Source organism: Pelodiscus sinensis, chromosome 12 (genome assembly GCF_052426305.1).
Source record: "Pelodiscus sinensis isolate ZL-2025 chromosome 12, ASM5242630v1, whole genome shotgun sequence".
Taxonomy (NCBI): domain Eukaryota; kingdom Metazoa; phylum Chordata; order Testudines; family Trionychidae; genus Pelodiscus; species Pelodiscus sinensis.
In genome coordinates, this window is record NC_143063.1 from 51863807 (window position 1) to 51888101 (window position 24295).

General features: G+C 74.1%; 1 protein-coding gene across 2 annotated transcripts; it reads left to right on the plus strand.

Moving 5' to 3' along the window:
• The first annotated feature begins 1438 nt into the window (after nt 1–1438).
• PMFBP1 (polyamine modulated factor 1 binding protein 1) lies at nt 1439–23901 on the plus strand. 2 transcript variants are annotated; one of them, XM_089781578.1, is made up of 21 exons: nt 1439–1526; nt 2509–2662; nt 8054–8296; nt 8847–9077; nt 9408–9587; nt 12032–12154; nt 12595–12721; nt 13030–13166; nt 13239–13485; nt 13917–14085; nt 14194–14347; nt 14463–14630; nt 14766–14933; nt 15002–15169; nt 15460–15615; nt 15695–15865; nt 16015–16077; nt 16186–16295; nt 23369–23443; nt 23627–23684; nt 23763–23901. In XM_089781578.1, exons 2-21 carry the CDS (start codon nt 2612–2614, stop codon nt 23826–23828), a joined length of 2865 nt encoding a protein of 954 aa, XP_089637704.1. In that variant the 5' UTR covers nt 1439–1526; nt 2509–2611; the 3' UTR covers nt 23829–23901. The 2 variants fall into 2 exon arrangements, with proteins under 2 accessions (XP_089637704.1, XP_089637705.1); XM_089781579.1 differs by having other exon boundaries at nt 15698–15865.
• Nucleotides 23902–24295: the final 394 nt, after the last annotated feature.

Consider the following 24295-nt stretch of genomic DNA (forward strand, 5'->3'; position numbering starts at 1 on the left):
CCACCACGCGAAACACCACCTGCCGGCTGTGCACCGCCACTCGAAACACCCACTGCTGGCTGTGCACCACCACGCGAAACACCCACTGCTGGCTGTGCACCACCACGCGAAACACCCACTGCCAGCTGTGCATGGCCATGCAAAACACCCACTGCCGGCTATGCACGACCACTAGACACACCCGCTGTTGGCTGTGTACCACTAGAAACACCCGCTGCCAGCTGTGCACCACCACGCGAAACACCCACTGCCAGCTGTGCACGGCCACGCGAAACACCCGCTGCCGGCTGTGCATGACCACTAGACACATCCGCTGCTGGCAGTGTACCACTAGAAACACCCGCTGCTGGTTGTGCACCACCACTAGACACACCCGCTGCCGGTTGTGTACCGCCACTCAAAACACCCGCTGCCGGCTGTGCACCACCACTAGACACACCCGCTGCTGGTTGTGCACCGCCACTCGAAACACTCGCTGCCGGCTGTGCACCACCACTAGACACACCCGCTGCTGGCTATGTACCACTAGAAACACCTGCTGCCGGCTGTGCACCACCACTCGAAACACTCGCTGCAGGTTGTGTACTGCCACTTGAAACACCCGCTGCCAGCTGTGCAGGCTGTGACCTCTGCTACTCCGCGGGGCAGCTTCCGACTCACCCCTGGCCAGGTGACCCCTGGTGACGGCGCGTCGGGGACCCCCACCCCTGCACCCCTTGTGCAGCAAGATGAGACCCCACCGGCCATTGGAATGGGAGTTACTGCTGCTCCAGGGCACAGCCCAGCCTAGACGTGCTCTGGATACAGGAGTCAGGGCCCTTGGGGCAGGGGGGGGCGCAGACCCCTGAACCCCCAGCACTCGGCTCCGTCTCCCTCTTCATGTTTTCCAAGCCTAGACAGCCCGTCTCCAAGCCACCCCCTCCCTGTGTTCAGACCCTGCCCTGGCTGGGCGAGAGCTGTCTGGGCAGTGCTACAGACGCAGGCCAGTAGGTCGCCCACAGCCCACACAGCGCCCAGGGATGCCCCCCAGCATGTACCCCAAACCCCCACATCTCACCCCTTTTGCCCAAGGAAGGGGACACAGGAGGGAGCAGGGCTGGTTGTGTGTGTGGGGGGGGGGTCTGGGTGCGCTTGGGTGTAGGGAAGGGGGCCAGGCCTTGGCTCTGGGCCCCTCCCTCCAAGCCAGGCTGCCCTGTGCCGACCCGTCTGTGCCGCGCTGGGTCCCTGTGATCCAAGAACCCCCCTTTGCCCCCGCCAGCTGGGAGCCCCTCTGGCTGGGGGGGCAGGGCCCGGTGGCTCCCCACCTCTGCGGGCTGCCTGGGCCTGAGCCCCCCTTGCCGTGGCTGCCACGTGGGGCGGCTGGTGCCAGGCGTGGGCGGAACGGAGCCGGGCGTTCCGAGTTCTAAGCATTATCCCCAGAACGGCCCCAGCGCGGCCGGTCAGCAGCCACGGGCCTTGCAGCTGGGAGCCGCGACCGGGCCCTCGGGACGCTGCGGGCGCGTGGGGTGGGCGAGCAGGAGCATGAGGTGAGCGGGGGGGCTCTGGCTGGCTGATGGGGCGTGGCGGGGCCGGCGCAGTCGGCAGCAGCTGCACGGGGGCGGGGGCCCCGGCCACGACTAATCACTGAATCGGTTAAATGTAGCGGTTCCCGGGTAGCTGACGAGGGGGGATTTCCCGGGACGCTGCCGGGGGGGGCAGAGGGCATGGAGCTGCCCTGGAGCAGCAGTGACCGCACCAGGCACCCAGCCGCAGCCCCTCGCTGAACAAAGCGCTGGCGCCCACCGGGCCTTTCCCGCGACCCAGCGCGCAGGGCGGCTCGAAGCAACGGCGCTCGGCTGGGCACGTGACAGCCAGCGGCCCCTCGGGCCTGGGCACCGCACTCGCCACGGTCCGCTACGCTGGACACTGCTCTGCCCCTAGTGGAGCTGTGCGGCCATGGAGCACTGGTGCGAAGCGAGACCCGCTGGTGCAAAGCAACACCCGCTGGTGCGAGGCGGCCTAGGCTGGCACTAGTGGGAGCCCCTGGTGGAGCTGTGCGGCCACGGAGCACTGGTGCGAAGCGAGACCCGCTGGTGCGAGGCGGCCTAGGCTGGCACTAGCGGGAGCCCCTGGTGGAGCTGTGCGGCCACGGAGCACTGGTGCGAAGCGACACCCACTGGTGCGAGGCGGCTGAGGCTGGCACTAGTGGGAGCCCCTGGTGGAGCTGTGTGGCCACGGAGCGCTGGTGCGAAGCGACACCCACTGGTGCGAAGCGGCACCCGCTGGTGCGAGGCGGCCTAGGCTGGCACTAGTGGGAGCCCCTGGTGGAGCTGTGCGGCCACGGAGCGCTGGTGCGAAGCGACACCCGTTGGTGCGAGGCGGCCTAGGCTGGCACTAGTGGGAGCCCAGCAGAGTGGCTGAAGCAGGGGTGTGCACACGGGGCCCTCGTGCCAGCGCTCATGCCCTGCACCCCCCTGGCACCGGCCCATTGCCTCGCCCGGGCCTGTGACACGTGCGTGGTGCTGCCAGGGGGAGGAGGGTGCTGTGGAGAGCAGCGGCCTGGAGGGAAGGCGCCACCGGCCGCAGGACGACGTGAGGAGCCCGCAGGACACCAGGGAGCAGCAGGGAAGCCATGGCGGAGCCGGCCAGCCCCACGCAGGAGCAGGAGACCTGCACCGCCCAGGTGAGAGCTTAGCTGGCCCCGGCAGCGTCCACCAAGCTACTGCCTGTGGGGTGGCCGTGGGCTGGGGCCGTGCCCAGCGGGCAGGGCTCCCGTGCTCCCCGCTGCTGGCCGGCCTGCGCCACTGCTGAGCCAAGGGGGGTTCAAGCCCCGCCCAGCCCGTCTGCCAAACTCCTGCCCCCACCCGCCCCCTTCTCCCTCCCACCTACCTGGCCCCTTCCACCCCTTGTCCCTCCCACCCTGCCTCTTCCTGCCCCCGGCTCATCGGCGCCCTCCCCCGGCTAAGACAAGAGGGATTCTGGGGACACCGCTGAGAGTTCAATCAGGGAGAATTACTGAGAACCAGGGCGACTTCCAGCCCGGCCTGGGGCCTTCCTCTGTAAAGCACCGAACCAGCCCCCCAAGCCCTCTGGTCCCCACACAAGCCATCCCCTCGGACACCCCAGTGCTCCCTGTGCCCCCCAGCCTCCCCCACACAGGGGAGAGGTTATAACCCATCCCCCACCTCCCCTCAGACACCCCAGTGCTCCCTGTGCCCCCCAGCCCCCCTCACACAGGGGAGAGGTTCTAACCCATCCCCCCCCTCCCCTCGGACACCCCAGCGCTCCCTGTGCCCCCCAGCCCCCCTTACACAGGGGAGAGGTTCTAACCCATCCCCCACCTCCCCTCACACACCCCAGTGCTCCCTGTGCCCCCCAGCCTCCCCACACAGGGGAGAGGTTATAACCCATCCCCCACCTCCCCTCAGACACCCCAGTGCTCCCTGTGCCCCCCAGCCTCCCCCACACAGGGGAGAGGTTATAACCCATCCCCCCCCTCCCCTCAGACACCCCAGTGCTCCCTGTGCCCCCCAGCCCCCCTCACACAGGGGAGAGGTTCTAACCCATCCCCCCCCTCCCCTCGGACACCCCAGCGCTCCCTGTGCCCCCCAGCCCCCCTTACACAGGGGAGAGGTTCTAACCCATCCCCCACCTCCCCTCACACACCCCAGTGCTCCCTGTGCCCCCCAGCCTCCCCACACAGGGGAGAGGTTATAACCCATCCCCCACCTCCCCTCAGACACCCCAGTGCTCCCTGTGCCCCCCAGCCCCCCTTACACAGGGGAGAGGTTATAACCCATCCCCCGCCTCCCCTCAGACACCCCAGTGCTCCCTGTGCCCCCCAGCCCCCCCTTACACAGGGGAGAGGTTATAACCCATCCCCCACCTCCCCTCAGACACCCCAGTGCTCCCTGTGCCCCCCAGCCCCCCTTACACAGGGGAGAGGTTATAACCCATCCCCCACCTCCCCTCAGACACCCCAGTGCTCCCTGTGCCCCCCAGCCCCCCCTCACACAGGGGAGAGGTTATAACCCATCCCCCACCTCCCCTCACACACCCCAGTGCTCCCTGTGCCCCCCAGCCCCCCTTACACAGGGGAGAGGTTATAACCCATCCCCCACCTCCCCTCACACACCCCAGTGCTCCCTGTGCCCCCCAGCCCCCCTCACACAGGGGAGAGGTTATAACCCATCCCCCACCTCCCCTCAGACACCCCAGTGCTCCCTGTGCCCCCCAGCCCCCCTTACACAGGGGAGAGGTTATAACCCATCCCCCACCTCCCCTCAGACACCCCAGTGCTCCCTGTGCCCCCCAGCCCCCCTCACACAGGGGAGAGGTTATAACCCATCCCCCACCTCCCCTCAGACACCCCAGTGCTCCCTGTGCCCCCAGCCCCCCTCACACAGGGGAGAGGTTATAACCCATCCCCCCCCTCCCCTCACACACCCCAGTGCTCCCTGTGCCCCCCCAGCCCGCCTTACACAGGGGAGAGGTTATAACCCATCCCCCACCTCCCCTCACACACCCCAGTGCTCCCTGTGCCCCCCAGCCCCCCCTCACACAGGGGAGAGGTTATAACCCATCCCCCACCTCCCTTCACACACCCCAGTGCTCCCTGTGCCCCCCAGTCCCCCTTACACAGGGGAGAGGTTATAACCCATCCCCCACCTCCCCTCAGACACCCCAGTGCTCCCCGGGCCCCCCAACCCCCCTTACACAGGGGAGAGGTTATAACCCATCCCCCACCCCCCTCACACACCCCAGTGCTCCCTGTGCCCCCAGCCCCCCTCACACAGGGGAGAGGTTATAACCCATCCCCCACCTCCCCTCAGACACCCCAGTGCTCCCTGTGCCCCCCAGCCCCCCTTACACAGGGGAGAGGTTATAACCCATCCCCCACCCCCCTCAGACACCCCAGTGCTCCCTGTGCCCCCCAGCCCCCCCTCACACAGGGGAGAGGTTATAACCCATCCCCCACCTCCCCTCAGACACCCCAGTGCTCCCTGTGCCCCCAGCCCCCCTCACACAGGGGAGAGGTTATAACCCATCCCCCACCTCCCTCACACACCCCAATGCTCCCTGGGCCCCCCAGCCCCCCTTACACAGGGGAGAGGTTATAACCCATCCCCCACCTCCCCTCAGACACCCCAGTGCTCCCTGGGCCCCCCAGCCCCCCTCACACGGGGGAGGTTATAACCCATCCCCCCACCTCCCCTCAGACACCCCAGTGCTCCCTGTGCCCCCCAACCCACCTTACACAGGGGAGAGGTTATAACCCATCCCCCCCCCTCACACACCCCAGTGCTCCCTGTGCCCCCCAGCCCTCCTTACACAGGGGAGAGGTTATAACCCATCCCCCCACCTCCCCTCAGACACCCCAGTGCTCCCTGTGCCCCCCAGCCCTCCTTACACAGGGGAGAGGTTATAACCCATCCCCCACCTCCCCTCAGACACCCCAGTGCTCCCTGTGCCCCCAGCCCCCCTTACACAGGGGAGAGGTTATAACCCATCCCCCACCTCCCCTCACAGACCCCCGTGCTCCCTGTGCCCCCCAGCCCCCCTTACACAGGGGAGAGGTTATAACCCATCCCCCGCCTCCCCTCAGACACCCCAGTGCTCCCTGTGCCCCCCAGCCCCCCCTTACACAGGGGAGAGGTTATAACCCATCCCCCACCTCCCCTCAGACACCCCAGTGCTCCCTGTGCCCCCCAGCCCCCCTTACACAGGGGAGAGGTTATAACCCATCCCCCACCTCCCCTCAGACACCCCAGTGCTCCCTGTGCCCCCCAGCCCCCCCTCACACAGGGGAGAGGTTATAACCCATCCCCCACCTCCCCTCACACACCCCAGTGCTCCCTGTGCCCCCCAGCCCCCCTTACACAGGGGAGAGGTTATAACCCATCCCCCACCTCCCCTCACACACCCCAGTGCTCCCTGTGCCCCCCAGCCCCCCTCACACAGGGGAGAGGTTATAACCCATCCCCCACCTCCCCTCAGACACCCCAGTGCTCCCTGTGCCCCCCAGCCCCCCTTACACAGGGGAGAGGTTATAACCCATCCCCCACCTCCCCTCAGACACCCCAGTGCTCCCTGTGCCCCCCAGCCCCCCTCACACAGGGGAGAGGTTATAACCCATCCCCCACCTCCCCTCAGACACCCCAGTGCTCCCTGTGCCCCCAGCCCCCCTCACACAGGGGAGAGGTTATAACCCATCCCCCCCCTCCCCTCACACACCCCAGTGCTCCCTGTGCCCCCCCAGCCCGCCTTACACAGGGGAGAGGTTATAACCCATCCCCCACCTCCCCTCAGACACCCCAGTGCTCCCTGTGCCCCCCAGCCCCCCTCACACAGGGGAGAGGTTATAACCCATCCCCCACCTCCCCTCAGACACCCCAGTGCTCCCTGTGCCCCCAGCCCCCCTCACACAGGGGAGAGGTTATAACCCATCCCCCCCCTCCCCTCACACACCCCAGTGCTCCCTGTGCCCCCCCAGCCCCCCTCACACAGGGGAGAGGTTATAACCCATCCCCCACCTCCCCTCACACACCCCAGTGCTCCCTGTGCCCCCCAGCCCCCCCTCACACAGGGGAGAGGTTATAACCCATCCCCCACCTCCCTTCACACACCCCAGTGCTCCCTGTGCCCCCCAGTCCCCCTTACACAGGGGAGAGGTTATAACCCATCCCCCACCTCCCCTCAGACACCCCAGTGCTCCCCGGGCCCCCCAACCCCCCTTACACAGGGGAGAGGTTATAACCCATCCCCCACCCCCCTCACACACCCCAGTGCTCCCTGTGCCCCCAGCCCCCCTCACACAGGGGAGAGGTTATAACCCATCCCCCACCTCCCCTCAGACACCCCAGTGCTCCCTGTGCCCCCCAGCCCCCCTTACACAGGGGAGAGGTTATAACCCATCCCCCACCCCCCTCAGACACCCCAGTGCTCCCTGTGCCCCCCAGCCCCCCCTCACACAGGGGAGAGGTTATAACCCATCCCCCACCTCCCCTCAGACACCCCAGTGCTCCCTGTGCCCCCAGCCCCCCTCACACAGGGGAGAGGTTATAACCCATCCCCCACCTCCCTCACACACCCCAATGCTCCCTGGGCCCCCCAGCCCCCCTTACACAGGGGAGAGGTTATAACCCATCCCCCACCTCCCCTCAGACACCCCAGTGCTCCCTGGGCCCCCCAGCCCCCCTCACACGGGGGAGGTTATAACCCATCCCCCCACCTCCCCTCAGACACCCCAGTGCTCCCTGTGCCCCCCAACCCACCTTACACAGGGGAGAGGTTATAACCCATCCCCCCCCCCCCTCACACACCCCAGTGCTCCCTGTGCCCCCCAGCCCTCCTTACACAGGGGAGAGGTTATAACCCATCCCCCCACCTCCCCTCAGACACCCCAGTGCTCCCTGTGCCCCCCAGCCCTCCTTACACAGGGGAGAGGTTATAACCCATCCCCCACCTCCCCTCAGACACCCCAGTGCTCCCTGTGCCCCCAGCCCCCCTTACACAGGGGAGAGGTTATAACCCATCCCCCACCTCCCCTCACAGACCCCCGTGCTCCCTGTGCCCCCCAACCCACCTTACACAGGGGAGAGGTTATAACCCATCCCCCACCTCCCCTCACACACCCCAGTGCTCCCTGTGCCCCCAGCCCCCCTCACACAGGGGAGAGGTTCTAACCCATCCCCCACCTCCCCTCACACACCCCAATGCTCCCTGGGCCCCCCAGCCCCCCTTACACAGGGGAGAGGTTATAACCCATCCCCCACCTCCCCTCAGACACCCCAGTGCTCCCTGGGCCCCCCAGCCCCCCTTACACAGGGGAGAGGTTATAACCCATCCCCCACCTCCCCTCAGACACCCCAGTGCTCCCTGGGCCCCCCAGCCCCCCTTACACAGGGGAGAGGTTATAACCCATCCCCCACCTCCCCTCAGACACCCCAGTGCTCCCTGGGCCCCCCCAGCCCCCGGCAGGGCTCAGACCGGCTCCCCGGGGCTGGGGACAGGCGCCCGGCGGGGCTCGCCTGGCCCGGCTCGTGCAGACCGCCGGGGCGGCTCTGTGTCCTAGGGCCAGGCGCAGGCGCTGCCGGTGGAGCCGCAGCCAGGAGAGCTCAGGGCCTGCGAGCCAGGCCGCCAGCCAGAGCTGGAGCAGCTGAGGGCCAAGCTGCAGCACCTTCAGCAGGAGCTGGACGCCTGCAAAGGGCAGAACCAGGAGACGCGGAGCCACCTGCAGCAGCGGGCGAGCGCCATGGAGCAGCAGCGCGGGGACCTGGAGTTCCTGCTGCGGCAGTGCCAGGCGCGGGAGGAGGAGGTGCGGCGCCGGGGGAGCCAGTGGGCAGCCAGAGCTGGGCGCAGGGATCTCGCGGCAGCGGGCGAGTGCCGAGTCCGGCAGGCCAGGGGCTGCACAGCAGGAGGGCCTGGCGCCGGCTCGGCTGGCTCTGGTTAGCACCTGCCCCGGCTAGTAACTACCTTGTGCCAGGAGCACCCTGCTGCCCCAGCCGTGTCCTGCTGCCGCGGAGCCTGGGCCAGTGCTGAGAGCTGGGGGCCGACAGGCGCGCCAGCCCCTGGCAAGGTGGGGGTGGCTCTGTGCCCCCCAGAAGGGGAAGGGGAAGGGCTGGGACCAGCGCCCCCCCGGCAGCCTCCGTGCCGCTCGGAGCGAGGTGCACAAGCTCCTGCGGTGTCAAAGGGCCCTCGCGCCCAGGAGCCCCGGGGCGACTGCCCTGGCCCACTGGCAGCCTGCTGAGCAGAGCGGGGCGGGAGGGAGCCAGAAGTCCCCTGCCAGGAGCTGTGCCCAGCCGGGGCGCTCTGGGGGAGACCTGAGCCCTGAGGCTGGGCCCTGCCGGTCTGTGCTGCTGCGCCAGGTGCTGTACTACGAGGAGGTGGTGCAGAAGCAGGAGCGGGAGCTGAGCCAGCAGCAGCAGCAGCTCCGGGAGGCGCGGGAGCATCTGGCCGCAGCCGAGGGCAAGAGCAGCTCCGCCGAGAGCAGCCTGGGTCTGTGCAAGCAGCAGCACCGGGCCGCCCTGGCCAGGGCTGGCGAGCTGCAGGGCACGGTGCAGCGCCTGGAGGAGCAGCTCCGGGCCATGAGCAGCCAGGTGGGCCCTGCGCCAGCGGTGCGCTCCCTTCCTGCCTTCGCCCCGTGGCACTCCGAGAGCCTCCCCCAGCCCGGCTGTGCCAGCCCTTCCCCCCGCGCAGCGGGGCCAGGGCTCCCCCCAGGGATCTGTGGCTTGTGGCAGGGCGGGTGGGGCGACGCGTAGGACCTCCAGCTGCCACGGCTGGCTGGTGCTGCCCCAGGTCAGTGGCCGCAGGCTGCCCCCCGGCCCTCCCGTCGCTCAGCAGGAGCCAGGCCGCAGCACGGCCGGGCGGGGTCTGCGCTGGAGCCCTGGGCCGGCCCTGCCGCGAGCTGCTCCTCCTCCGGGCTGCAGGTGAGGGAGCTGGGCTCGCGGCGGGAGGTGCAGGACAGGTGTAACCAGCTGGCCGTTGAGCAGCTGAGCCAGGAACTGGAGGCGACGCGCGAGGAGCTGGCCAGGAGCCTGCAGCACACGCAGCAGAGCAAGCAGAGCGCCCGGGAGCTACGCGCGCAGCTGGCTGCCAGTCACACCAAGGTGAGCCCGGGGGGCGCTGGCCTGGCTCTCCCTCTCCCGGCAGGGCTGGCACGTGGCCAGCGCTTGAGAGAGCCACGTACCCGCCTCCCTGCACGCAGCACCCACACTGAGCTGCCCGCCCCGGGCCAGCCCACAGACTGCTCCGACCACTGAGCCTGCCTGCCTGCCCTCGGGGGCGCCCCCACCCTGTCCCGCTGGGCCGGAAGCTCTGGCCTGCGCGCCCCCAGCCAAGGTAGCAGCCCCCGGAGTGTAACAGACACTGAGCTCAGCCCCACACGGACCAGCCCGCATCAGCCTGTCTCCTCCTGCACCAACTGGTTACCCAGCGAAAGCCCCCCCAGTGACGGACACGCACAGCTGCCCCCCCCCGCCAGTGACGGACACGCACAGCTGCCCCCCCCCGCCAGTGACGGACACACACAGCTGCCCCCCCCCCCAGTGACGGACACGCACAGCTGCCCCCCCCCCCAGTGACGGACACGCACAGCTGTCCCCCCCCCGCCAGTGACGGACACGCACAGCTGCCCCCCCCCGCCAGTGACGGACACACACAGCTGTGTCCCCCCCCGCCAGTGACGGACACACACAGCTGCCCCCCCCCCCCAGTGACGGACACGCACAGCTGCCCCCCCCCGCCAGTGACGGACACACACAGCTGTGTCCCCCCCCGCCAGTGACGGACACACACAGCTGTCCCCCCCCCGCCAGTAACGGACACGCACAGCTGCCCCCCCCCCCCCCGCCAGTGACGGACACGCACAGCTGCCCCCCCCCCCGCCAGTGACGGACACGCACAGCTGTCCCCCCCCGCCAGTGATGGACACGCACAGCTGCCCCCCCCGCCAGTGACGGACACGCACAGCTGTCCCCCCCCCGCCAGTGACGGACACGCACAGCTGTCCCCCCCCCGCCAGTGACGGACACGCACAGCTGCCCCCCCCCGCCAGTGACGGACACGCACAGCTGCCCCCCCCCGCCAGTGACGGACACGCACACAGCTGTCCCCCCCCCGCCAGTGACGGACACGCACAGCTGTCCCCCCCCCCCCCCGCCAGTGACGGACACGCACAGCTGTCCCCCCCCGCCAGTGACGGACACGCACAGCTGTCCCCCCCCGCCAGTGACGGACACGCACAGCTGCCCCCCCCCGCCAGTGACGGACACGCACAGCTGTCCCCCCCCGCCAGTGACGGACACGCACAGCTGCCCCCCCCCGCCAGTGACGGACACGCACAGCTGCCCCCCCCCGCCAGTGACGGACACACACAGCTGTTCTGAAGTACAGCAAGTGGCTGGCGGGATGTGGCGCGGCGGCCACCAGCGCTCGGCCAGGCCCTACACTCACGCGAGCCTCATACCCGCAGGCGGCGTGTTACTCGCCATGTTCCCACCCGCGACCCGGCCGAGCGCGCCGCCCGCCAGCACTGCCCCTTCCCCTGGCCTGGCCCCGCCCAAGTGGCCGCGTGTTCTCCTCGGGCGGCGAGGCCCAGACCCCGGCCCGCAGGCCAGCCCTGGTTCACGGGGATTGCCCCGGCGGCTTCCACCTCTCTACCTGCCCCTCTGCTGGGCCGGGCAACGGCAGCTCCCGCCGGCTGCGGGTCACCATGGGGGCAGCGGGAAGCAGAGCCCTGATCCGCGCAGCTCCCTGCAGCCCCCATTGGCCGGGAAAGGCGATCCGCAGCCAACGGGTGCTGCGAGGTGCCGCGGGAATAAGCTGCAGGAGCCCACCAGGGGCTACCCCGGCAAACTGCCGCCGCCTTATGGCCCACCCCCGCCTTAGCTAGAATGGCCTCAGGGCGGGACGTCTTGGTCCTGTGGAGAGCTTCCCAATTCAAGATGGATTCCAGCCCCAGGTGGCCTGGTCACATGTCTGTGAAGGACCAAGAGTTTGAGTCCACAGGAAAGACAAACCCAGTCACTGATCATTGCCTTGAGCACCAGGCCATTAAGCTCCTTAAGGCCCACCAAGGGCTTGCTCCAGATGACGTCGAATTATTCAACCAGGTTTCCACTCCCTGACTTCCCGCCCGTGAGAGACGGACCTGCACCAGGTGATGGCCCCGTTTTGCATATTCCTAGCCAAACCCCGTTTGCATCACAGTGACGGCTGCGGGGTGGCACCTCATCGCCCCAGAGGCCAGCTCGTTCCTGCTGGGGCTGCCTGAGCTCTGCTGACTGTGGGCTCAGCATGGCCCCCATGCAAGGAGCCACCAGCCCCTGGTCAGCCAGGCTGTGCCAAGCGTCCCCTCCCCCTGCCTGGACAGAGCCCGCTTGGCGCTCGGGGCGGAGCCAGGCTGCACACAAGGGGCTGAGTCCAGCCGCACCTCCTCCCCCGCACAGCTCAAGGACGGCCGGCACCGCTGCCTGGTCTCCCACTGGTCTCTGCCCCACCTGGGCAGCCAGGGACACAGGCGCCCACCGCTGTCCTGCTGCGGCGCTTGCAGGGCCTGGAAGCAGAGGAGATGCTGGTGAAAGTGCAGACGGAGTTGGCCTCCTACATAGCCACCCACAGTCACTCCAACGCCAGCTACGAGAGCCAAGCAGCCAGAGTGGAGACCCTCCAGCAGGTAGGAAGCCCCCGCCCATACCGCCGGCAGCAGGCAGGCCAGGCTGATCCAGAGCCCCCAGGGCCTGCCTGCCCAGGGCTTGGGACCAGCCCACCCCGGGACCCGCCCGCCCTGCCCGGGGCTCGCAACCAGCCCACCTTGCCCAGGGCTCGGGACCCACCCGCCCCGGGACCCGCCCGCCTTGCCCGCCTTGCCCAGGGCTCGGGACCCACCCGCCCCGGGACCCGCCCGCCTTGCCCAGGGCTCAGGACCCGCCCGCCCCGGGACCCGCCCGCCTTGCCCAGGGCTCGGGACCCACCCGCCCCGGGACCCGCCCGCCTTGCCCGCCTTGCCCAGGGCTCAGGACCCGCCCGCCCCGGGACCCGCCCGCCTTGCCCAGGGCTCGGGACCCGCCCGCCCCAGGACCTGGGCTGAGCTGGGCTGCGACGTTGCCTGTCTAGCAGCTGCTGCAGGCCGAGGAGGAGAGCACTGCGCGCAGCCAGCGGGCTGAGGAGTACCAGTGCCTGGCGCAGGACTTGAAGCTGGAGCTGGCCCGGGTGGCTGAGCAGAACAGCAGCTCCATGGAAGGTAGAGCAAGGGGCGGCTGCTCCTGCCTGCTGGGGCCCTGCAGACGCCCCCGCTGGCTTCATGCCCCTTCAGCCCCAACGCTCCTCCCCAGGGGCTGCTCAGCCTGCGGGCTAAGCCCGGCGGGAGGCTGGGCCACAGTGCCTGGCCATGACACAGGCAGGGCAAGGACAGCACCGCTAGGGCGCCACTGCCCTGCGAGGTGCTGCAGCCCGGCACCGCCCCCTCGGAGCCCAGGTGCACAGCGAGTGGGCACGCCCCTGGGGCGCTGGGGTGCAGCCCAGTGGCACTAGCCTGGCCCCACTTCGCAGCCCTCGGGGCGCTGGAGCTGGAGGCGCAGAGTCTGAGGCAGGACATGGCAGCCGAGCGGGAGCGGCAGCAGCTGGAGGCGGCCAGGCTGGAGGCCAAGCTGCGGGAGAGCAGCAGGCTGTGCGCGCGGAAGGAGCAGGTGAGCAGGGGCCATGGGGCAGCGGGACGGGGGGAGCGTCCGGGCCCCGTGTCTAACAGGCTCTTGGCACAGCTCACGCGGAGGATGGAGGAGCAGCTCCACCAGGCACAAGCCTCCATGCAGCAGGCTCGCTGCGCCCTGCAGGAGAAGGGGCTGGAGGTGGAGCAGCAGCGCGCCGAGGCCCGGAGCCTGGACGCCCGCCTGCGGCAGGCCCAGCAGGAGCGGGAGCAGAGCCAGGCGGCCAGCAGCGCCCTGCAGGAGGAAATCCAGCGGCTGCGCCAGAGCCTGCAGGACAGCCAGCAGCAGCAGCAGGCGGCTGGTGAGCGGGGCGGCTGCTGGCCCGGGAAGGGGGGCGGGACGCTGCCCTGCTGGGAATCCACCGGGCCCAGCGCGGCCCAGCTCCCCTGCTGTGGCACACGCCTGCGCCCGCCCTCCGCAGAGCTCCCCAGAAGCCCCGGGGCTGGGCAGCCTTGGCTCCAGGCTGGACACGGGCACCTCCGGGCCAAGCCCCTCTGTGCTGGCCAGCAGGGCCTGGGCCCTGGGCTCTGCGCTGCCAGCCAAGGAACGTCGAGCCACCCCCGCGCCCACCTGCGGCCCCTTCCAGGCAGCGCTGCCCGCGCAGGGCTCGGCCCCAGCCACCTCCCCCGGGCACAGCCTGGTGGGACTCCGGAGCTGCACTCGGTGCGGGGGGCCCAGGGAGCCTCGCTGGGGGCAGCGCCGGGCCACGCGCAGGTCTCCCTGTCCCGGCAGCGCGGGAGCTGGCGCAGCAGGAGGAGCAGGCGCTGCTGGCCCAGAGCAGCCTGCAGAGCACGCGAGAGCGACTGAGCGAGCGCACGGCCCAGCTGGTGCAGCTGGAGGCGGAGCAGCGGGCGCTGCAGGAGCAGGTGGCCAGCAGCGAGGCTGAGGTGGAGCAGAGCAGGTAGGGAGCAGCCCCATGGCCCCAGGGAAGCCATAGCCCTGCCTGGGGCGCCCTCGGCCTCGTGCGGCAGGAGGGGAAGAGGCTGCAGCCGCGTCTCGGCCCTTGCAGGACGCTGGTGGGGCAGCTGAAGGCAGAGCTGAGCCAGTGGAGGCAGCGGCACCAGGAGGCCGTGCAGCAGGGGCTGCAGCATCGGCAGGTGGCAGCTACGCTGGAGCTGAAGCTGGGGAGCAGCCAGGAGCAGGCGAGAGCCCTGCAGCAGCAGGTACCGGCCCAGCTGGGCTGCATCTGACCCCTGCCCCAGCCCTGCCCAACACCTCGACCGTGCCCCTGCTGCTGAGGGGAGCCCCGGCCTCGCCCCTCAGGCCCCTCTCGCTTAGCTCCAGGAGCAGGACTCCAGCCAGCGGGCCCTGCGGGAGGAACTGAGCCGGCTGCAGGGCCAGGAGGATGAGCTCCAGCAGCAGCTGCAGAGAGCCCAGCAGCGGGAGAGCGCGCTGGCCGGCGAACGCGAGGAGCTGCAGCAAACGCTGCACAGCAGCGAGCGAGCGGTGAGAGGAGACACGGCTGCGCTGGGGCGTGTGGGGAGGTGGGGCAGAGCTGGAGGGGCAGGTGGAAGTGGGGCAGGGCCAGGGGGCCTGGGCCCGGCGGGCGCGTGCCTTGCTGACGGGCCGGCCTGGCGCCAGGCGCGGGAGCAGGAGCAGAGGAGCCGGGGGCTGCAGGGCAGCGTGACGCAGCTGGAGGAGGGGGCCCAGCGCCTACAGGAGCAGCTGCAGCAGTGCAGGGCCCAGCTGGAGAGCACCAGCAGCAGCCTGAGCCGAGCCCAGCAGCGACTGCAGCAGCAGGCCAGTGAGGTGAGCGCCCAGCCCCCAGGCCCCAGGCGCCCAGCCCCAGGGCCCGGCTGACGGCGCTGCCCCTGCAGGCCACGCGGCAGGAGACGGCCCTGGCCCAGCTGCAGGCGGCGCTGGGAGCGGCCGAGGCCAGAGCGCGGCAGAGCATCCGCCAGCGGGCTGCCACGGAGGAGACGGTCCGGGAGCTGACGCGCACAGCGGCAGCCGCTCAAGAGAAGCAGAGGGAGGCGCTGGAGCAGGTAGGGCACCGGCAGGGCAGCGCGAGGGGCTGGGAACAGGCAGGTTGCAGCCCCGTGGGATCTTGCAGCCCCCGGCAGGCCCAGCCAGCCACACTGCCCAGGCTGGGTGAAGGGGTCCTGCATCGGGCCGGAGCCCGGCCAGGGGGCGTTCGCCCCAGTGGCCCCCCAGCACCTGCTGTACCCAGGAGCCCCCGCCCAGCCAGCTTGCCTGCCTCGGCCCCCAGCTGCCCTCCTGAGCACGGGGGGGCGGTGCCTGGCCCAGGCCCTCACTGCTCCGTGCCGCGTGGCAGCTCGGCGCGAGGGCGCAGGAGGGCGCGGCCCTGCGGGCGGAGCTGGCGCGGATGCAGCGCAGGGTGGCCCAGCTGGAGCAGGAGGCGGCCGCCCAGGAGGAGCGGCTGAGGCAGCTCGAGGGGGAGCGGAGGAAGCTGCAGGATTTCCAGCAGCAGGTGAGTGACCCCAGGGCAGCTGCTGCCCGGAGCACCCAGGCCCCCGCTCCTGCCCCTGAGCCTGCCCCCGCTCGCCCAGCAGGCCCGGGCCCTGGAGGAGCAGCTGGGGGAGCGGAGCAGCCAAGCGCAGCACTGGCAGCGGCGGTGGGCGCAGAGCCGGCAGGCCCGGGCGCAGTGCGACGAGGAGCTGGTGGTGGCCAAGGTGGAACTGGCCTCGCTGCGGGAGAAGCTCCACGGGGCCACTGCCCAGGTGTGTGGTGGGGCGGGGGAGCGAGGGGCCGGGGCGGACACGGAGCAAGGCCCTGGCTGCTGCTCTGCGTCCCTCGGCACCCGGGGCTGGGCGGGGAGCTCCGGGGCCCAGCCCCCCGGCAGGGAGCACTGACCCGCCCCCCTTGGCAGAGAGACGACCTGCAACAGGAGCTCAACGTCTTAAGGCAGAAATTCGCGGCCTGCAGCAGCGAGGTGAGTGCCTGCAGGGGGGCTGCTGGGCGGGGGAGTCGCTCGCTGCCCCATGGGGCTCCCGGCCACCCCACTGCAGCCCAGGGCTGGTCTGTGTCCCTGCCCTTGCAGGCGGAGGCGCTGCGCTCCTCGCTGGGGGCGGCCCGCACAGACAGCCGCCGGCTGCACCAGGAGAGCGAGCTGCTGCTGGCTCACGTCAGCCAGTGGGCGAAGGAGCAGAAGTAAGTGGGGGGGGAGCCAGGCCTGGCCCTGCACTGCCGCCCAGCCCCACTCCCACCCCTCCCCCAGCCAGCACAGGCACCGGGCGCTGGGCCTGGCCACAGCGAGAGGATGGCAGGAGCTGGCTCAGCTGCACAGCGGCCCCGCCGCACCGCCAGCTCCCCGCCCCGCGGAACCGGCCCCGCTGCACCGCCAGCTCCCCGCCCCCGGGAACCGGCCCCGCTGCACCGCCAGCTCCCCGCCCCGAGGAACCGGCCCCGCTGCACCGCCAGCTCCCCGCCCCGAGGAACCGGCCCCGCTGCACCGCCAGCTCCCCGCCCCCGGGAACCGGCCCCGCTGCACCGCCAGCTCCCCGCCCCCGGGAACCGGCCCCGCTGCACCGCCAGCTCCCCGCCCCGAGGAACCGGCCCCGCTGCACCGCCAGCTCCCCGCCCCCGGGAACCGGCCCCGCTGCACCGCCAGCTCCCCGCCCCCGGGAACCGGCCCCGCTGCACCGCCAGCTCCCCGCCCCGAGGAACCGGCCCCGCTGCACCGCCAGCTCCCCGCCCCCCGGGAACCGGCCCCGCTGCACCGCCAGCTCCCCGCCCCGAGGAACCGGCCCCGCTGCACCGCCAGCTCCCCGCCCCCGGGAACCGGCCCCGCTGCACCGCCAGCTCCCCGCCCCGAGGAACCGGCCCCGCTGCACCGCCAGCTCCCCGCCCCCGGGAACCGGCCCCGCTGCACCGCCAGCTCCCCGCCCCGAGGAACCGGCCCCGCTGCACCGCCAGCTCCCCGCCCCGAGGAACCGGCCCCGCTGCACCGCCAGCTCCCCGCCCCGAGGAACCGGCCCCGCTGCACCGCCAGCTCCCCGCCCCGAGGAACCGGCCCCGCTGCACCGCCAGCTCCCCGCCCCCGGGAACCGGCCCCGCTGCACCGCCAGCTCCCCGCCCCGAGGAACCGGCCCCGCTGCACCGCCAGCTCCCCGCCCCCGGGAACCGGCCCCGCTGCACCGCCAGCTCCCCGCCCCAGGGAACCGGCCCCGCTGCACCGCCAGCTCCCCGCCCCGAGGAACCGGCCCCGCTGCACCGCCAGCTCCCCGCCCCGAGGAACCGGCCCCGCTGCACCGCCAGCTCCCCGCCCCCGGGAACCGGCCCCGCTGCACCGCCAGCTCCCCGCCCCGGGGAACCGGCCCCGCTGCACCGCCAGCTCCCCGCCCCGAGGAACCGGCCCCGCTGCACCGCCAGCTCCCCGCCCCGAGGAACCGGCCCCGCTGCACCGCCAGCTCCCCGCCCCCGGGAACCGGCCCCGCTGCACCGCCAGCTCCCCGCCCCCGGGAACCGGCCCCGCTGCACCGCCAGCTCCCCGCCCCGAGGAACCGGCCCCGCTGCACCGCCAGCTCCCCGCCCCCGGGAACCGGCCCCGCTGCACCGCCAGCTCCCCGCCCCCGGGAACCGGCCCCGCTGCACCGCCAGCTCCCCGCCCCGAGGAACCGGCCCCGCTGCACCGCCAGCTCCCCGCCCCCGGGAACCGGCCCCGCTGCACCGCCAGCTCCCCGCCCCGAGGAACCGGCCCCGCTGCACCGCCAGCTCCCCGCCCCCGGGAACCGGCCCCGCTCCCCGCCCCGAGGAACCGGCCCCGCTGCACCGCCAGCTCCCCGCCCCCGGGAACCGGCCCCGCTGCACCGCCAGCTCCCCGCCCCGAGGAACCGGCCCCGCTGCACCGCCAGCTCCCCGCCCCGAGGAACCGGCCCCGCTGCACCGCCAGCTCCCCGCCCCGAGGAACCGGCCCCGCTGCACCGCCAGCTCCCCGCCCCGAGGAACCGGCCCCGCTGCACCGCCAGCTCCCCGCCCCCGGGAACCGGCCCCGCTGCACCGCCAGCTCCCCGCCCCGAGGAACCGGCCCCGCTGCACCGCCAGCTCCCCGCCCCCGGGAACCGGCCCCGCTGCACCGCCAGCTCCCCGCCCCAGGGAACCGGCCCCGCTGCACCGCCAGCTCCCCGCCCCGAGGAACCGGCCCCGCTGCACCGCCAGCTCCCCGCCCCCGGGAACCGGCCCCGCTGCACCGCCAGCTCCCCGCCCCCGGGAACCGGCCCCGCTGCACCGCCAGCTCCCCGCCCCGAGGAACCGGCCCCGCTGCACCGCCAGCTCCCCGCCCCGGGGAACCGGCCCCGCTGCACCGCCAGCTCCCCGCCCCGGGGAACCGGCCCCGCTGCACCGCCAGCTCCCCGCCCCGAGGAACCGGCCCCGCTGCACCGCCAGCTCCCCGCCCCGAGGAACCCGCCCCGCTGCACCGCCAGCTCCCCGCCCCCGGGAACCGGCCCCGCTGCACCGCCAGCTCCCCGCCCCCGGGAACCGGCCCCGCTGCACCGCCAGCTCCCCGCCCCCGGGAACCGGCCCCGCTGCACCGCCAGCTCCCCGCCCCGGGGAACCGGCCCCGCTGCACCGCCAGCTCCCCGCCCCGAGGAACCGGCCCCGCTGCACCGCCAGCTCCCCGCCCCGGGGAACCGGCCCCCTGCACCGCCAGCTCCCCGCCCCGGGGAACCGGCCCCGCTGCACCGCCAGCTCCCCGCCCCGGGGAACCGGCCCCGCTGCACCGCCAGCTCCCCGCCCCGAGGAACCGGCCCCGCTGCACCGCCAGCTCCCCGCCCCGAGGAACCCGCCCCGCTGCACCGCCAGCTCCCCGCCCCAGGGAACCGGCCCCGCTGCACCGCCAGCTCCCCGCCCCAGGGAACCGGCCCCGCTGCACCGCCAGCTCCCCGCCCCAGGGAACCGGCCCCGCCGCACCGCCAGCTCCCCGCCCCGAGGAACCCGCCCCGCCGCACCGCCAGCTCCCCGCCCCCGGGAACCCGCCCCGCCGCACCGCCAGCTCCCCGCCCCGGGGAACCGGCCCCGCCGCACCGCCAGCTCCCCGCCCCGGGGAACCGGCCCCGCCGCACCGCCAGCTCCCCGCCCCGAGGAACCCGCCCCGCCGCACCGCCAGCTCCCCGCCCCGAGGAACCCGCCCCGCCGCACCGCCAGCTCCCCGCCCCGAGGAACCCGCCCCGCCGCACCGCCAGCTCCCCGCCCCGAGGAACCCGCCCCGCCGCACCGCCAGCTCCCCGCCCCGAGGAACCGGCCCCGCCGCACCGCCAGCTCCCCGCCCCGAGGAACCGGCCCCGCCGCACCGCCAGCTCCCCGCCCCGAGGAACCGGCCCCGCCGCACCGCCAGCTCCCCGCCCCGAGGAACCGGCCCCCCTGCACCGCCAGCTCCCCGCCCGGAGGAACCGGCCCCCCTGCACCGCCAGCTCCCCGCCCCGAGGAACCGGCCCCCCTGCACCGCCAGCTCCCCGCCCCGGGGAACCGGCCCCGCTGCACCGCCAGCTCCCCGCCCCGGGGAACCGGCCCCCTGCACCGCCAGCTCCCCGCCCCGGGGAACCGGCCCCGCTGCACCGCCAGCTCCCCGCCCCGAGGAACCGGCCCCGCTGCACCGCCAGCTCCCCGCCCCGGGGAACCGGCCCCCTGCACCGCCAGCTCCCCGCCCCGGGGAACCGTCCCCGCTGCACCGCCAGCTCCCCGCCCCGGGGAACCGGCCCCGCTGCACCGCCAGCTCCCCGCCCCGAGGAACCCGCCCCGCCGCACCGCCAGCTCCCCGCCCCGGGGAACCGGCCCCGCCGCACCGCCAGCTCCCCGCCCCGGGGAACCGGCCCCGCCGCACCGCCAGCTCCCCGCCCCGGGGAACCGGCCCCGCCGCACCGCCAGCTCCCCGCCCCGGGGAACCGGCCCCGCCGCACCGCCAGCTCCCCGCCCCGCCGCACCGCCAGCTCCCCGCCCCGAGGAACCCGCCCCGCCGCACCGCCAGCTCCCCGCCCCGAGGAACCCGCCCCGCCGCACCGCCAGCTCCCCGCCCCGAGGAACCCGCCCCGCCGCACCGCCAGCTCCCCGCCCCGAGGAACCCGCCCCGCCGCACCGCCAGCTCCCCGCCCCGAGGAACCGGCCCCGCCGCACCGCCAGCTCCCCGCCCCGAGGAACCGGCCCCGCCGCACCGCCAGCTCCCCGCCCCGAGGAACCGGCCCCCCTGCACCGCCAGCTCCCCGCCCCGAGGAACCGGCCCCCCTGCACCGCCAGCTCCCCGCCCCGAGGAACCGGCCCCCCTGCACCGCCAGCTCCCCGCCTCGAGGAACCGGCCCCCCTGCACCGCCAGCTCCCCGCCCCGGGGAACCGGCCCCGCTGCACCGCCAGCTCCCCGCCCCGGGGAACCGGCCCCCTGCACCGCCAGCTCCCCGCCCCGGGGAACCGGCCCCGCTGCACCGCCAGCTCCCCGCCCCGAGGAACCGGCCCCGCTGCACCGCCAGCTCCCCGCCCCCCGGGAACCGGCCCCGCTGCACCGCCAGCTCCCCGCGGCACCGCCAGCTCCCCGCCCCGGGGAACCGGCCCCGCTGCACCGCCAGCTCCCCGCCCCGGGGAACCGGCCCCGCCGCACCGCCAGCTCCCCGCCCCGCTGAACCGGCCCCGCCGCACCGCCAGCTCCCCGCCCCGGGGAACCGGCCCCGCCGCACCGCCAGCTCCCCGCCCCGGGGAACCGGCCCCGCCGCACCGCCAGCTCCCCGCCCCGGGGAACCGGCCCCGCCGCACCGCCAGCTCCCCGCCCCGGGGAACCGGCCCCGCCGCACCGCCAGCTCCCCGCCCCGAGGAACCGGCCCCGCCGCACCGCCAGCTCCCCGCCCCGAGGAACCGGCCCCGCTGCACCGCCAGCTCCCCGCCCCGAGGAACCGGCCCCCTGCACCGCCAGCTCCCCGCCCCAGGGAACCGGCCACGCTGCACCGCCAGCTCCCCGCCCCGAGGAACCGGCCCCGCCGCACCGCCAGCTCCCCGCCCCGAGGAACCGGCCCCGCTGCACCGCCAGCTCCCCGCCCCGAGGAACCGTCCCCCTGCACCGCCAGCTCCCCGCCCCAGGGAACCGGCCACGCTGCACCGCCAGCTCCCCGCCCCGAGGAACCGGCCCCCCTGCACCGCCAGCTCCCCGCCCCGGGGAACCGGCCCCGCTGCACCGCCAGCTCCCCGCCCCGGGGAACCGGCCCCGCTGCACCGCCAGCTCCCCGCCCCCGGGGAACCGGCCCCGCTGCACCGCCAGCTCCCCGCCCCGGGGAACCGGCCCCGCTGCACCGCCAGCTCCCCGCCGCACCGCCAGCTCCCCGCCCCGGGGAACCGGCCCCGCCGCACCGCCAGCTCCCCGCCCCACTGAACCGGCCCCGCTGCACCGCCAGCTCCCCGCCCCGGGGAACCGGCCCCGCCGCACCGCCAGCTCCCCGCCCCGGGGAACCGGCCCCGCCGCACCGCCAGCTCCCCGCCCCGGGGAACCGGCCCCGCCGCACCGCCAGCTCCCCGCCCCGAGGAACCGGCCCCGCTGCACCGCCAGCTCCCCGCCCCGAGGAACCGGCCCCCTGCACCGCCAGCTCCCCGCCCCGAGGAACCGGCCCCCCTGCACCACCAGCTCCCCGCCCCGGGGAACCGGCCCCGCTGCACCGCCAGCTCCCCGCCCCGAGGAACCGGCCCCGCTGCACCGCCAGCTCCCCGCCCCCCGGGAACCGGCCCCGCTGCATCGCCAGCTCCCCGCCCCGGGGAACCGGCCCCGCTGCACCGCCAGCTCCCCGCCCCAAGGAACCGGCCCCGCTGCACCGCCATCTCCCCGCCCCAGGGAACCGGCCCCGCTACACCGCCAGCTCCCCGCCCCGAGGAACCGGCCCCGCTGCACCGCCAGCTCCCCGCCCCGGGGAACCGGCCCCGCTGCACCGCCAGCTCCCCGCCCCGGGGAACCGGCCCCGCTGCACCGCCAGCTCCCCGCCCCGAGGAACCGGCCCCCCTGCACCACCAGCTCCCCGCCCCGGGGAACCGGCCCCCTGCACCGCCAGCTCCCCGCCCCGAGGAACCGGCCCCGCTGCACCGCCAGCTCCCCGCCCCGAGGAACCGGCCCCGCTGCACCGCCAGCTCCCCGCCCCGAGGAACCGGCCCCGCTGCACCGCCAGCTCCCCGCCCCGGGGAACCAGCCCCGCTGCACCGCCAGCTCCCCGCCCCGGGGAACCAGCCCCGCCGCACCGCCAGCTCCCCGCCCAAAGGAACCAGCCCCGCCGCACCGCCAGCTCCCCGCCCAAAGGAACCAGCCCCGCCGCACCGCCAGCTCCCCGCCCCCGGGAACCAGCCCCGCTGCACCGCCAGCTCCCCCCCCCCGGGAACCGGCCCCGCTGCACCGCCAGCTCCCCGCCCCCGGGAACCGGCCCCGCTGCACCGCCAGCTCCCCGCCCCCCGGGAACCGGCCCCGCCGCACCGCCAGCTCCCCGCCCCACTGAACCGGCCCCGCCGCACCGCCAGCTCCCCGCCCCGGGGAACCGGCCCCGCCGCGCCGCCAGCTCCCCGCCCCGGGGAACCGGCCCCGCCGCGCCGCCAGCTCCCCGCCCCGGGGAACCGGCCCCGCCGCGCCGCCAGCTCCCCGCCCCGGGGAACCGGCCCCGCCGCGCCGCCAGCTCCCCGCCCCGGGGAACCGGCCCCGCCGCGCCGCCAGCTCCCCGCCCCGGGGAACCGGCCCCGCCGCGCCGCCAGCTCCCCGCCCCGAGGAACCGGCCCCGCCGCACCGCCAGCTCCCCGCCCCCGGGAACCGGCCCCGCCGCACCGCCAGCTCCCCGCCCCCGGGAACCGGCCCCGCCGCACCGCCAGCTCCCCGCCCCACGGAACCCGGCCCCGCCGCACCGCCAGCTCCCCGCCCCGGGGAACCAGCCCCGCCGCGCCGCCAGCTCCCCGCCCCACGGAACCCGGCCCCGCTGCACCGCCAGCTCCCCGCCCCGGGGAACCGGCCCCGCTGCACCGCCAGCTCCCCGCCCCGGGGAACCAGCCACGCTGCACCGCCAGCTCCCCGCCCCGGGGAACCGGCCCCGCTGCACCGCCAGCTCCCCGCCCCACGGAACCCGGCCCCGCCGCACCGCCGGCTCCCCGCCCCGAGGAACCGGCCCCGCTGCGCCGCCAGCTCCCCGCCCCGGGGAACCAGCCCCGCCGCACCGCCAGCTCCCCGCCCCAAGGAACCCGCCACGCTGCGCCGCCAGCTGACCTGCGGCTCCGGCCTGTTCCAGGCAAGCCAACGAGAAGCTGGGCCACAAGATGCGGGAGCAGCTCAAGCAGGCGGCGCAGCTCAGCGGCGAGAAGCAGTAAGTGGGCTGAGCCGGGCTGGGCCTCAGGCTGACGGGCTCTGCGCTGCCTCCAGGAGCAGGCTTCTCCCACCAGGCAAGGGCGCAGGGTCCTGCTGGCGCGGAGCCCCCCCTCCAAGGGGGTGGCCGTGGATGGGGGCCCACCCCCAGCTCAGCCCCTTGTCCCCCTGCCCTTCCCCACAGGCACCTGCAGGAGGCGCTGGCAAGGCTGCAGCAGGAGAACAGGCGGCTGGAAGGCGAGGTGGGGAGCTGAGTGCGAGCGGCTGAGGGGGGCCCGTGGGGCTCCAGGGGCGGCTGCTGATCTTCTGCCTTGTCCCAGGTGCTGCAGGGCTGCGGCTGGGACACAGCGACTGGGCTGGGGCAGTGGCGCCGTGGCGAGGAGTGAGGGGCCCGCGCGACGGAGCAGGACGTACCTGGGCAGGCCTGGCCCCTGCCCCACCACAGCTGCCCGGTGTGGGCCTGGCCAGGGCCAGGGGCACAGGCCGTCTCCAGCCCGTGTGAGCTGGCCACGCAGCAGGGCGGGGCTGCCGGCCTGTGGGGCCAGCCCCCTTGCGTGTCAGCCATTAAAGGCCTTTCCCACACGTCGTCCTGGGCCCCGGCGCTCTGTGCTGCCCATTCCCCGAGGGGGCGAGGCTCCGGGCGCACCTGGCTCCACCGGCCTGGCGCAGGGACGCGCAGCTGGGCCCCACCAGCCCCAGGCTGAGCACCGACTCCCATGGGCAAGGCCGTTCCAGGGGCGCCAGGCCCGGCCACAGCAAGCCCCACGCGCCTGGGGGCAGCAGCCACCCAACCAGGGGGACACCCTGCCCCTCCGGCCAAGGGCACCTGCAGCGGGCCCTGCTGGGCCGCAGC

Excerpts from the sequence above, each read along its gene's own strand:
- PMFBP1 (XM_089781578.1), top strand. The coding sequence starts at position 2,612 with ATGGCGGAGCCGGCCAGCCCCACGCAGGAGCAGGAGACCTGCACCGCC. Across the intron at positions 9,078-9,407 it reads TCCGGGCCATGAGCAGCCAG|GTGAGGGAGCTGGGCTCGCG; the intron begins GTGGGCCCTGCG and ends TCCGGGCTGCAG. Across the intron at positions 9,588-12,031 it reads TGGCTGCCAGTCACACCAAG|GGCCTGGAAGCAGAGGAGAT; the intron begins GTGAGCCCGGGG and ends CGGCGCTTGCAG.